Source organism: Neodiprion pinetum, chromosome 5 (genome assembly GCF_021155775.2).
Source record: "Neodiprion pinetum isolate iyNeoPine1 chromosome 5, iyNeoPine1.2, whole genome shotgun sequence".
Taxonomy (NCBI): Eukaryota; Metazoa; Arthropoda; class Insecta; order Hymenoptera; family Diprionidae; genus Neodiprion; species Neodiprion pinetum.
Genome location: NC_060236.1, coordinates 2,301,454 through 2,315,877, shown reverse-complemented (window position 1 = coordinate 2,315,877; position 14,424 = coordinate 2,301,454). Strand labels below are relative to the sequence as shown.

At 39.6% G+C, this 14,424-nt stretch overlaps 1 protein-coding gene across 3 annotated transcripts in view; it reads left to right on the top strand.

The window, feature by feature from the left end:
* osp (myosin phosphatase Rho interacting protein outspread) overlaps positions 1 to 13,890 on the top strand; it is a 69,182-nt gene extending 55,292 nt beyond the window's left edge. Inside the window, exons 5-17 of one of the 3 annotated variants that reach the window (XM_046628164.2) lie at positions 4,153 to 4,225; positions 4,444 to 4,938; positions 5,389 to 5,561; positions 5,661 to 5,801; positions 5,944 to 6,105; positions 6,501 to 6,655; positions 6,770 to 7,710; positions 7,805 to 7,961; positions 8,026 to 10,878; positions 10,972 to 11,263; positions 11,784 to 12,204; positions 13,025 to 13,186; positions 13,312 to 13,890. In XM_046628164.2, coding sequence (XP_046484120.1) covers positions 4,153 to 4,225; positions 4,444 to 4,938; positions 5,389 to 5,561; positions 5,661 to 5,801; positions 5,944 to 6,105; positions 6,501 to 6,655; positions 6,770 to 7,710; positions 7,805 to 7,961; positions 8,026 to 10,878; positions 10,972 to 11,263; positions 11,784 to 12,204; positions 13,025 to 13,186; positions 13,312 to 13,460 — 6,174 coding nt within the window. In that variant the 3' untranslated portion in view covers positions 13,461 to 13,890. Of the gene's footprint in view, positions 1 to 4,152; positions 4,226 to 4,443; positions 4,939 to 5,388; positions 5,562 to 5,660; positions 5,802 to 5,943; positions 6,106 to 6,500; positions 6,656 to 6,769; positions 7,711 to 7,804; positions 7,962 to 8,025; positions 10,879 to 10,971; positions 11,264 to 11,783; positions 12,474 to 13,024; positions 13,187 to 13,311 lie in introns of those variants that run through there. The other 2 variants (XR_011177098.1, XM_046628165.2) reach the window with 2 other exon arrangements.
* Positions 13,891 to 14,424: the final 534 nt, after the last annotated feature.

Here is a 14,424-nt window from a genome sequence, read left to right as displayed (position 1 = left end):
TGTTGTTTCTTCAAAGTTCGATTTCTTCGCTTCAATTTTCGCCACCAAATAATTCGGAATTAGGCGCTTTCGGAACATTTCAAATTCGGAACTTCAACTTCGCCTTGTCGCGCCGTGTAGTGAACGAAAGAGGAAAGAAAAAAAAAAAAAAATTACCACCGACTTTTTTATTTTTTTTTTATTTTTTTTTACTCAAACCTTCGTTTATCTAAATACGAAAAATTCGACTGTAAAAAGTTATCCGTAAAATTTTTCTTCCAAAAGAATTTCCAAAAATCAATAATAAACAAACGTCGACGATTTATCATTAATACAATTGATTTACGATCGTGATAACAATAACAATAAGAATGACAGTAATGTGGAGATGAAATATCGTTGTTCCGTCGAGGAGAAGAATTACAAAGAACGTGCCTGTATCATAACCTTCCTACCTACTATCCGTAGTCATGCAAAGGCATCTCGATAGGCACATAGAGAGTTTAATCGCGCGGCGTGGATCACCGAACTGCAGAAAGGACTTGTATCGCCTATTCGACCCGAGGTTTGCCTACGTACGTTGTGTGTATATGTCTATATATATACATATATATATATATATATATGGGTGCAGGTATAATGGGATTTGAGCGAGCAAAATCACGACGCGCAATGCCGAGTTTGCGCAACGATTTTACATAATCCTGCAGCACACGTGGGCATATATATATGTGTGTGTGTCTATATACCTACACAAAAATCCGTGGATATTTTTCTATAATATATATATATACAGGTATACATATTATACATGATGGATATTCTTGTTGCATACCTGCGTGTAATAATTATTCATCTTTCTTATCGTTTTATCTTCTTCTCGTTGTTGTTGTTTTTGTTTTTTTTCTTTCTCTCTTCCTTTTCTCTCTATTTCACCTAAATTATCGAATAAATTTTTCACATTTAATTATATAATTTACACGGCTGTATACGGACGGCGATAAAATATACTCGGATATAATTAGAGGTGCAATATAGGTTTTTTTTTTTTTTTTTTTTATGCAAGTATAGATATACTTTAGAATGTATAATACGTGGGTATATTTTATTGATCATCGACCAATGACTTGAAGCACTTTCATACTGTTATCTAATTTATTTTATATACATTAGCGTATACAGATATAATTTAATATTTTATATACGAGCTTGAAATCGGCAGACGCGCACCTGTCGGGGAATTTAGGAGAGTATGTTTTTTTTTTTTTTTTCTTAATTCTTTTCGTATTCATTTCTACAGTGAACGTAATCGCATCGTCTGTGCGTTAGGTCCAGGTTGGATGTATATTTAAGTAAAAAAAAACTTGAATTTTTTCTTTTTTTTTTTTTTCTTTCTGAACCGTTTAACAAGTCAACACGAACCGTCGTTGAGTGTAATAATATTGCTCAACATTGTAATATTATGCAGGTATACCCAAAAATGTCATATTCTCGCTGATATAATCAATCAGGTTGCAAAATATCACTTTCGTGCGTATAAATAATATGTAATATGTAATACATATATATGTATATATTTTCGCGATTGTGAGAAGCCCGAGGCAAAAGTTGTTTCTTAAATATTTTGAAATTAAAATTTTTTTTATCTTTTTTATTTTTAAAATTCTCTACTCCCGCAGATCTTGGGTTATATATACAGGTTCTCTCAAGTATTGCGAGTTTGAAAACACACCGCGATATCGTTTTTTTAAGTTTAATCGACGCGTGCGCTGCAATACATATACACACACATATATATATATATATATATATATATATATATATATATATATATATTACGTCACGTGCATAATACGTAGGAATATTTCATTATACATATATTCAAGCATAATGTGTATCGAATATCAATGAAATACCTGCATGCGTATTATTTTAACATCATATACATAGGTATAAAAATTTACTTCTCTCTTTCTCCCTGTCATTATATACCTTGTTTTTTCATTCTTTTTTTTTTTTATTCTTATTATTTCTCGTTACTTCCATCAAAGTCGAATGCGGCGAAACGCGATTCGATTTCGCCTCGAGATATTTCACCTCACGTGTACGTACGTATCCACATACCGATTATACCGCTTCAAACGGAGGTGTATATTACGTAAGACAACGGCCTTTCTGTTGGGAAATCTAACCACCTTGTCACAGATTGCTGATCGTTAATTTATTACAGGTGCGCCGCGTTTATGTATAATATCACGGATATGAAGACCTATAGGTTAGATATATATGCACATATTTACACACCTATATATAATGTCATATATGTCGTGCCTCGTTTATCTAACTTTGTTAGATACGAATGAATGTCCTCGATTATTTTCGTGTCATAATGTTATAATGCATTTTCAGACTCTGTGAATTCATTCGTGTCGTCGAATAATGTCAATGTTTGATAGAAAGAAAATGGGAAAATTGTGAATTAATCGTTAGGAAGAAAGGAACGCGTATCGAATATTTATACACATACCTGTGTGTACATTATATACGTCTTGCAAGTATTAAACGAACGATTAAGAACTCCGCAGTCGAGTTTAATAATTGCCCCTTTGTAGACTCGGCGCTAATCACTTTAACGGTTTGCCTGAGCAACTCGTTCGATATTTTTAACCAAATTTTCCATCACCTTATAATGAACAAAGCATACCTACGTATTATGGACAATTTGAATCGCACGGTAAAACCGCCTGCATTTATGCAATCTGGGATGCATTTTACCGAAACGTACTACCGGTTGTCAATATTGAGGCGTTGAATTTCATTAAACGTATACTGAATTGCATAAATTCAGGCGGTATATTTACCCTATTTTTAAATCGTCCATTCGTAAATAGAATTCGTAATGCTTTATTTTTCTTCATCGTCAGAAGTGCGTTCGCAGCCCTGGTAATAATTTTGTCACCATATTAGAGTTGGTAATGTTATCGTAACGATTAATTCTGAGAAAAAATCGTTAATTCGTCATTTTGGAATTGTTTGAAACTCAGTAAACCATAGTAAAAAAAAAAAAAAAAAAAACACTATCATATCACGAAATCTTAGTTGACTTAAAATTGTTGTAAAACTAAGAAAATAATTCTTCTTATCGTTATCATCGTTTCCTCACTCTTCCTGCTTCTGCAGTGTCGCAATTTTTGTCCTCTCCTTCAAACAACGAAATTCAATGCTGCAGCTACGCAATACGTAGATAATTGGAAATAACGATGAAAATCGTGCGATAATGATGATAAACTTGCTAATTAATTCACTAATTTGTTCTTCTCCTCTTCGACATCGTGTATATATACAATTTGTAATGAATAATTTTTTTTGACAATCGCGTGTGGAATAAAATGCAATTCGTATGCGTAGATTGGTACCTATAATATAACTATAATGATGAATAATAATTTCTTTTTACCGTTTAAAAGCAATTAGTTAATTGCTGATACGAAAGTTAAAATTGTATTGTGAATGGATTAAATAAGGTTGAAAATTTAAGTAACAGAAACGTTTACGGTTAATAAACTTCGCGTGTATAACGAAAGCATATATTTATATCAGTGGATTTTTAATTACCCGAGTAACCAAGAAACAGCTTAAAATCAAATATGTACCGAACGGTTTGGCGATATATCATTTATTTCTAAACGTATGTCGCTTTACCGTATTTAAAATATTCGTGAATTTCGATCCTTGAATTGCGTGCGTATTGCCTATTATTTCCGATCATTTTCAATCATCTTCTTCTTCTTCATTTGTTAGAATGAATTTAATTCACTGATCATTTTAGTAAGCAGGGTAATATTGTTCAAATTGTATGAGCCGTAATAGTATTTAATTACTTTTCATTACCTCGTTTTTGTAATTAAATCGTAATATTTATTACAATATATATCTGTGGCACAGAGTGTCGCTGTTTCGGTTTCTTCGCAGTATCTCTTTCCCTCTCTCTCTTTCTTGTTTTTTTGTTCGCCTTGACACGGAAATGACACAAAAAAGAAAACCGTTTTACCGTACAATTAACTGCACAAACCTACAGTCTTCTACATACAGATTGCAATATCTATCCAGGTCAGGATACAGGTTTATTTAATCGTGTTGTTTTGTTTTTTTCTTCTCTTTTCTTGCATCCAGGGAAGGCACAAACGAAACGCGACATTTCCTGGCGGACAAACAACGATCCTCCAAGTTCCTCCGGGTGTAAGAAGTGAGTACAATACGTAATAAATACACCTATTACACATACATATACGTACGCCTGTACAATACAATAATTCTTATAAGATCAATAATACTCAATATATATATATAAAATAAAAAAAAGACGAGTGAAAATGTATTGCAAAATCTTTCGAGGTCGGATTAGCAAATCGAAAGTTGAATCGATCAAGTACGTGTCTAACTTTGTGACAAAAATTTCGTCAGGCAACACGCCGAATCCTCCGAGGCCGAGGTTCAACAGCTGCAGGTCCGAGCCCCGGGTGAGCAATTCGAGTTGGATCCAGGACGTGGAACTCTCCTCGCCAAAGGTGGTGAACGCTTTGGTTTCGCCGCTCGGGTCGGAGAACGGCTTGTCATCATCCTCGAAGTTCACCTCGACGACGTCGACGTCGACGTCGAAGGCAACGTCGTCCCCTTCCTCTTCGACGACCACGACGACGTCGACGATGACGACGACGACGACGACGACGACGACGGCGGCGTCTTCTTCTGGGTGCAACCTCACGGTCGGACCGGAAAAACCGCCGATTGTTCCCGGCGATACGAGACAGTATCGAGATCAGCCGGCCAGCAGCGCGTCTCCGCCTACGAGGGACAAACTCAGGGCCGAAGATAAGGCGAGGAGGAGAATGAATCAGCAGAACGAACGATCATCCGGAGCCAATACAAACGCCGGAATTCCCTCCGGCGAGAAATTGGGTCAGTTATACCTTCGTAAACACATTAATGTGTAGACGGACGTGGGTATTTTTTTATATCTATACCTATATACACATAAAACCCACGTTCTCTACCTAATTGAGTTTAATTATCACACTTTGATCACTCGGTGTAATTAGTACAACTTACGCAGAGCAGCGAGAAGACGGTTCAGACGGTCACGTTTTTATTCCCTTTGTCGTTATTTCTCTCAGCAAGTTTTTTTCTATTTTCTTTCCCTCTTTATCGTTACAAAAAACAACAACAAAAAACAACAATTCCCATCAGTTTCTCACTAAGGAACATTTCATTTGTATCAATTTATTTTTAGACTGATCGAATTGTTTATGTGGGTCAAAAAAAAACTAGCTTGTTTTCATCGTTTTATGTTATATTTGATGAATAAATACACTCATTATATATATATGAAAAATTAAACGAATTTTGCAGATGACGAAGCATGTCGGAGGATACTTCTTGAGCACGAGAGAGAACGGGAAGGGAAACTCCGAGACATCGCGGCGTCTCTTACGCAGCCGAGGGTAAGAAGAAACAAACCGAGAACTTCGGAACCCACCAGAGACGTTGTAGACGCCGCGAATGCCGCTCATCAGGACAAATTGGTAAACGTATTAGCTCGTTATACGGATTTTTTGTCTTTTTCCCCTCTTTCATTCGTCCTTTTTTTTTTAATCAATTTCTTTTATCGATTTTTAAAACAGATAAGGGGCGATCCCGATGGCTGCGGATTGGATATTTCCGGCACGAGATACTCACCGACTTCCGAATTGAGGGTCGATTTACCCGCCGAAGATCTTCTCAATATCAAGAAAGGATGGCTGATGAAACAGAGCGTTAACAAGGTATTATTAATCAGACAGAAAAAAAATTCAAGCTTGACTTAACATCGACTGGAAAACTAATATTTTGGTATTTTTCTTGTTCTCTTATTTATATTTCCATTTTTCAATCCAATTTGTAATTCTTTTGTTCGATCCTCTTCAGGAATGGAACAAGCATTGGTTCGTGCTTCGTGGTTGTGGATTAATGTACTACAGAGATCCGAGCGCCGAAGATAAGGGCATAATGGACGGTGTTATAGACTTGAACACAGTTACTGCCGTTACTCCCGTATCCGTGGCTCGAAATTACGGATTTCAAACGGTGGTAAGTGCGATTTTTTACCGAATTGAAATATTATTTAAATAAAATCCATGCAGCTAGAATATTGTACTGTTTGTACTGTGCAAGTGGGCATCAGTCGCATGGTAGATATCGACTAGAGAGTTCGTTGCACTGTAATTGAATTGAAAGGATTACCTTTTGCTAGTGTAGCCTGGCAGAGAGTCGTAAATGTACTAAAAAAAAACTAGTTGTATGTAATTTAATTACGTGTAAGTGCAGTTCAGAGTACCGGGACTTGATTCCCGTTTCTCGCTGGCGTTACATATCGCTGATTGTGAAGTGACAAAAGCGAGCATTCCCGTTCTTGAGTTTCTTAATTATTCCTTTCGTCAAAGTGTGATCTCGATTAACATAGTTTCTTTTTCTTTTTCCTACAGACGTGGGACGATCGTGGAACTACGGTATTATCTGCAGTTACAGCCGGTATAAGATCCAGCTGGATGACGGCGATTGGAAAAGCTACGAATTTACCGAATTCCGAAGTCAAGTGTCCAGAGAATGAACAGGATGCTAATCCCGAATCTCCTACAACGTAAGAATTGATACGAAAACGTTAAAAACCAAACGCGGCCGCTGATCGTTTGCTGCTTTCCACCACCCATACTCCTTTAGACACCCTACCAATCTAGTAAACCATTACTTTTAGGTCCATCAATGATCGAGAAAGGGATTCTATCGTTCCGTCAACGCCGTTAACACCTCGTTCGGTTCTCTTTTCGTCGGACGAAGAGTACAGAACAGCTTCCGAGGGCGGTAGAAGAGAATCGGGCGACTGGTCGGAGCTTCCGATATCACCTCCGCTCACGAGGAACGGGGAGTGGGTCTTGCCGCTGAAGGGGTCCAACTGGCCGGACCAAATGAATCACGAGTGGTCCGAGCTGCCCCCTTCGCCTCCGTTAACCAGGACGGCTTTGTCGAGGGTCAAGGCGAGGTCCAGGTCCAGTTCGAGATCGCGAGGCTACAAGAGGAGCAGAAGCTCGCCGCCTTCCTCGAGAAGAAGCACTCTGGACAGCGTCAGGTCAGAGGATTTGATGATGGCGTGTTGCGAGCTCGGCGAGGATGAGGAGGAGAGTGCTAATCATCTGGCCAATAATGGGGATAGCAATCCGTTGATAGTCGAACTGCTCGAGAGCCAAGTCAGCATGCTGAGGGATCAGCTTGATCAAAATCAGGCACACCCGAGTACCTTGCTAGTCATAATTGAACGACAGGAGAACGAGATCGAGGATTTGAAGTCGCAGCTGAACGCGGCGAGGAGTGAAATCGTTAGCGCTGAGAAAGAATTGACCAGGTTGAGGCAGCAAAAGGCCGAGGCTTCGATAAGGGAAAAACAGGTTGACGAATTGATCAATACCATCGAGAGAACGGAACAGCAGAGAAATAAGGATCTTGAAGATATCGATAAGGCGAAGAAGATTTATAACAGAGACAAGGAAATACTCGAGTGTAAACTGTTGGAAACGGAGGCCATTCTCAGGGAGACTGCCGAACGATGCGAAATGCTCACAAACGAATTATCGTCCAGTCACACGACTGTCGAACACTTACAAAACGAAATGTCGACGCTGAGCGACAGATTGTCCCAAGGTTCGTAATGATCGGATGTTATATTCAGGCAAACCAAAGATTAGTCCCAAGTTTTTTGATTTATAGTTATAATATTTATTCTACGTTTTAACAGGAATCGAAGAGAACGAACACCTCTATGCCAGAGTTAGGGAGCTGGAGGAAAGATCCGGACTTTCTACGGCAAGGGAACGAGGCAGAAGTTTCGACTCTTTCAGTGATTTGACGAACATTGACTTGGATCTGGATCTAACGGGGATGGACAAAGAGAGGTATGAATAGAATTAACGAAAATTTTATCGACTAGAAAATTCTAACTGAATGAATTTGTTACAGAATGATTGAAGAATATGAAGAACTTCGAGGACGATTCGAAAAAGCAATCTCTGAGATTAGGGCAATGCGGAGGGAACTCCGCGAGGCACACGCCACTCAGGATGCGTTGGAGTTGGAAATTCTCGCCCACAGACAAGACGCGGCAAGGTGCCGTGAGAACAATCAAGCTCAGGTCCAACTGATGGCTGCGAGGATTCAGGATCTTACCAACAAATTGACTGCCAGCGAGAAGCAGGTGCGTTCACTGAAGCAGAAACTGGTAAAGGCCGAGTCTCGGGACAAGAGGAGATCGCTGTCTCTTAAGGGCAGGGAGTCGTTTCAGATATCTCAAGAATTGGAGGAAAAGCTCCTTGAACTTGAGGGAAAAATCTCTGCCATTGAACAAGGCAAATGTTTGAGCGCTCCTGCCTCGGCTGGAACCAGCTCCAAGGAGTCAAGTCCCAATCCAAAGAAGGAGAGAAAGAGAGAGAATAAAAGCTTGGACAGAGCGAGGATACGGAGGAAATCTTTGGACAGCGCGACGAGCTCGGAACCGATGAAGGTACTGATCAGGCTGAGCACATTAGAAACGAAAGTGGCGGCTGTCTCTGAGGGAGTGACGAGTGACGTTGAAAAAGATTCGAGCGAATGCAGCAGCGAAATCATTACGCCGTCGAATGAAATCTCGTTGGAAGTACTATCGAGGCTCAGGAAACTCGAGAGGGCCGTGTCGAAATCTAAACGACGACTTGAACGATGCCTGGGCTCAACCCAGGCTGAGGAGAAGGCTGAAAAATGTTTGCGGGAAGTTAACGATATTCTAGAATCGTGCGGGGAGTGTAAAAAGAACCAAAAAGCTAGTGCTCAGGCGACAGAGTCAATAGGTGTAGTTGTATCTAGACTAGAATCTATTCTTAAGGATAAAATGAGCGAGTTAACAAAAAGGCGGATATCGCTATCACGCAACGGTCAGTTGGATGAGAAGGAGAAGCTTAAATTGATAGCCGAGAGGATCGCGTTCGAGTCAGTTGTCATTGGACAGATGAAGTGTGCGATGAGCGGTAAGAGGACGTTCGATAAGTGTTCAGTTCTTAGCGAATTGGTCGAAACTAGTCAACTTATTTCAAACTTAAAATGTAAGGTACGTGGAACTAAGCCCAAAATCTACCAAAACACGAGTTACGTTCAGTATCTCACTAGAGTGTTAGCCAATAAGTTAGTGCTTGTCGGAGGATTCGCCACCGCGCCAGTCGATGCTCCTAAGAAGGACGTTCTGGCGGCACGTAGCGAAAGTTTTACCTTCCTTTTACGCCAGCAAAAGGAAATATCGGAAATAGTCGATAGGTACAAAGAGTCGAAATTAAAAGAGCTGGCCAATGCCTTGGCCGCCGAGACCTTAAGTATGTCCGAGCAGGACGATATCAACAAGCAGATTATGATTACGAATACTACGAAGCTGCTCGAAGATAAACGAATACGCGCGGCCTGGGCGCTTGCTCAGGAAACCGTCAGCAAGGAACTCGTCCGGTCCGAGGTCTCTCACGTGATGACCAAATGTGGTCAGGATTACGAGCAAAACATCACATCTGTCTCTGAATTTTGCCTCAATTTCGACGCCTCCGAACGAACCAGTTTAGAGTTGTGGACCGACGCGGCACAGTTGAGGCTGCGACAACAAATGGAGCTCGCTATAGACGAGCTTTCGACCGCCTACGAAGATTGTCTCTCCCAAATGAAGAGGGTCAAACCCCTCCTGGATTCAAAGTATGAGTCGAGACAACTGCTCACGGAATTTGCCGACGTTATCGCCCAGAAGGCTTTGATAGACGCAAGAATCGATACTTTGCAAGAAAATACTAGACCAATGTTGGTTTGTTCCGGCGAGACTTTTGCGTCTAGTCTCATCGAGATCGAAGACGTACTTTCGAAGCTTGTGGGCGAGGATTATACCTTTGAAAGCGATCCTCATCTCGACGCGGAATACGAGTACCTGTATCAGCAGTTCTCGAAAGATTGCCAAGAACAAATCTCTGGAAAGCAGCATTCCAAAGAACAGTTGAAAAGCCTGAGTCAATCGTTGGCTTATCTTGAGGAGGATCTCGTCAATCTGGGGAAGTATATTTGCGGGGATAAAATCGATCCAAGTTTTGTTTGGGCCAGATCAAATTCCTTCAATTTTGACTCTTACCAAAGTATATGCGACAAGTGTTCAGAGCTCAGAAAACGCGTCAAGAGATTCAATGATTACGCTAAAGGTTTTTCGTGCGAGCAATGCAATCAGCTCCAAGAAACAATCCAACGACTGAGGGCTGAGCATAACGAGGAATTGGAAAAGCTGAGGAGGAGTCAGGAGAAGGATTTAATGGACATAAAAGGCGAGCTGGACAACCAAAGATACTCGCTTACTTCGCAGTACGAACACGAAGCTGCCACTCTTAGGGAGAGAGCGCGGAAATTGGAGAGTCGACTCAACGCTATGGATTCCGAGCACTCAGCTCACGTCAACGAGTTACGTGCCGCTTATCAACGCTCCATCAGCGCAGAACTTGACACAGATGCAGAGACCCGCAAAAGGTACAAAGAGGAGATAAAACAGCTCAGAGGATTGTGTGAAAAGGGTTTACTGGCTATGGAGAATTCTCACCGAAGAATTATATCCGAAATGGAGGAAAAACACCGGCAGGAACTGGAGAGTTTGAGGATAGAGAAGGAGCAAGCTCTTTCCGAAGAGACGCAAGCCACGCTTGCCGCTCTGGACGCTATGAGGAAGGCTCACGAGCACGAGGTTCAGAAAGAGATAACAAAGTTTAAGCAGGAATTCCTCAAGCAGATGCAGGCTAGAGAAGATATTGGGGCGCTTCACAAAGAGCACGAGTAAGTATTTTTTTCGTCAATTAAACTGGTGCTCCTTTTTTTTTCTTAATTATCATTCAACCCCTTGACAAATAACGCGGACTCATTTTCCAGAGAAGAAATGGAAGAGATAAAGCAAGAGATTCTTTCCCTCTCCTCTAAGTATTCGTCAAAGTGTGTTGAGTCTGCTGCACTGGAGGAGAGGGTGGGATCCTTGGCGAAACAGCTTTCTCAAGCACAACAGCATATCCTTCAACTAGACGCCAGGAACAAGCAACTACGTGCTCATATTGTATCGGAGAGTAACGATATCGAACTAAACGAGTCGGTCCAGCTGTTAAGGGGCAGAGACAACGAGATAGCCCAGCAGAGGGAAGAAATACATCGACTGCAACAGCAACTAAAGGTAAAGGAGCAGAAAATCTTTTCTTTCCGCGTTTCATCACATAGATTTCTGCTTTGTTCAGTCACTTTAAAAATACATTGACAATGTGGTTAACAATGAGAAGAAGAATACATAAATGGTACTAAATCATTAACTCACTACAATTACATATATTATGGTGTTTTCTGGGCTTTTTGTAATTCTTATTATTTTTTTCCCCATAGAAATATTTTTACTGCAATGAAATATTTTTCATACCGAACAACACAACGGGAATAGAATTCACGCAAAGGAAAATCAATCTTTTGCACGATTGTTTGTTTTTTTTCTATAAAGAATTCGTCGAATTAGTCTCATTTGGAGCATTATCTCTAAGGCATGACTTGGTAATTTATCTTTTAGCGAGTACAATTTTTTGAAAAACAAGAATGCCATAAAATGTGATTGGAGACAGAAGCTGCAATTTTAACGAATTTAATTGACGAGTTTCGTGGTTTTTTTTTTTTTCTTACTTACAAAGTTTTAAATATTTTACTAACAGCATGGGGACAACACCCCTCGTCAATCGTCGAGCGGGCCATCAAAATCTTCATCATTAGACTACTCGCCGGCGTATACTCAACATCAAATAAGAAGTAGTCACGAGCCAATAATCAGAGCGGGTAGCGAGGATTCAAAACTATTTAGTACGCGTCCTAAGAGTTCCTCGTCTCTGCAAAAATTGCTATCTTCCGATAAGCCAGGTCCATTTTCTTATAAACTTGAACGAATCAAATCAATATCACTGCCGTATTCGAACGATCTGATGAGGCAGCAGGGGTCAAGCTCAAATGCAACAAAATACGATAACAAAGATACTACAATAAATTTTGCTCAATCAAATCAAGAGCATAATAATGGTCTGACTTCTCCACTTTGGGACAGCTTAAGGCCTAGGAGTGGCTTGCCCCATCAGTATCAAGGTACAGAAGACATATGAAGAACCAGAAAAACACTGCAAAGCAAAAACAACACATTGGTGGTGGAATTTTATTATTATTTATCATAATGATGATAAGGTTGTAACGGAGGAAGCTTGGTGTACATGCATAATACACATGTATAAAAAGACGGGGCTAAGCAATAACTATCATTAATGAAATGATAGAATAGACAATCGTTCTATTTTTTATTTTTCTTGTGGCTTTGGAAAAACTGATGTGATACAGAGTTTATAACAAACTCCTGCTTGGTATGTACAACTAACGATTGCTGATAATTACCAGTATATACACGTATAACACACATCATTTTACTAATATATCCGCAAGCTTTGCCCTGGAATTGTATTTCATGGAAGGTATTTAATTTTATTACGGACTGTAGCTGGGTTTAGGAACAGTGACGGGCAATAAACCGATCCCTTGGAGTTTATTTGCTCAATGAAATGTGACCATAAATGTTAGTCTAATTGACTTGGTTTTTGCACGTGTTATTTACCAGTTCTGGATTCTCTGTACGTGCCTTGTTCAATTGCTCGTATTTTAAACAATCAATTTATTTCACGGATATCTTTCAATCTTCCTCTCACTAACCATGGTCTTGTCTATGTTCAATTTATCCGATTATTACCCCTTATAACGTGATGATATTTTGTATGTACTAACTGTAATGGTATCATTGTAATTACGGAAAACTGCAACAGTATACGAAGAGAAAAAAAAAAAAAGAAAAAAAACGTATAACTGTTACTGGGTAATTTATAAGGTGGTTAAAATAAATAACTGAAATAAATATACAAAGGTGGCACAACAGCGATGCGAATTAGCAGCAGCAGCGGTGACGCCAGGTGGCAGGAGAGTAAGCAAGGTCAAAAACAGCAACACCAGGAGACATTCACCCTCCGTCCAAGCACTCGTCACCCATCCCGCCTCACCCCGGAACCCACAGCTCTCTCCGTTGCAGGTCAGTGGTGAAGTTTTTTACGGAACGAACAAAATTTCTTTTGCGTTTAGCGTGAAAAATGTATCGTTTGTCATTATTTTTGTTACTGTTGTAATTATTTTTATCTTTTTCTTTTTTTTATGCAGAGTTGACGAGGTCTCCCTCGGTGAGGTGGTCAGGCAGAAGTTGTCGCAGCCTGCCACCAACGCCAACGCCGACCTATCATCACCCCCTTCACCCCCCACTCCCGGCAGTGGGTATGGTCGCTGAGAGGAAGAAACGTTTTGAGCTGTAACCCACTTGTCGCTCTACAGAAATTACTTGTGCCAAAATTGGTTTATCTTTTTCTTTTTTGTTTTCAATTTTTTTTCTAGGGAACTCGCTGCTTAGCGGGCGAACAATCTTTATTTTTATACGATTATTTCTGGCGATAAGCACAGACAATTATTCTACAAATCTTCACTTCCATTCTGCTGTCCTATTTGGAGAAGATCTACTTCATGTTAGATAACAAGGTTAGGAAATCGGGACTAGATACAATTTTGTGTAAACAATCGGTTTATTTTCAATAAGGTGCGAAGAGAAGAATTGTGTTCAGAGGATCGATAAGTTTAATAATTGAATGAAAAATTCAACCACCATAAAAAAAAAAAAAAGGTAAAAACAAAGTTAAGTAAGCTAAACTGGGCTGATTACAAATGTGTAACTTGGGTCGTGCGTTGATAGATGTTGGGTACAGTCGTTAGTATAATATCTTTTGTAATAATACTTATTAACATATTGAACACGTTTATTTGAGGTAAACGCATGATTCAATACCTTTTACTCTAGATATAACACACGTACATACATAATTATGTATTAACGTTTAAATGAAAGGAGACCAGATTGTTTTCAGTTCTGTACACACTGATCACTAGTAAGTACGTCGTGCATGATATGATGTAAACGTATCGATGAGTTGATATGGTAAAGACAATAAATTGAACTAGTGACAATTTATTTTCGCATTCTAATAATATATTGTCGCACAGTATTACTGGAACGTTGTGCATTTAGGGCATTATTTATTTTGCATTTGTTCCCTTTATTATTATATCAGTATAGTTGAAAATCACCGCAATATAATCTTGAAACTGGATTCAATATCGAATACACTTAATTTTTTTGCGGTCAACCACATTTTCGAAATCAATTCTACGTAGATGCAATGCAATATGCAAACGTAGATGGGCTGATCAGGTATGTCCATTTTTTGA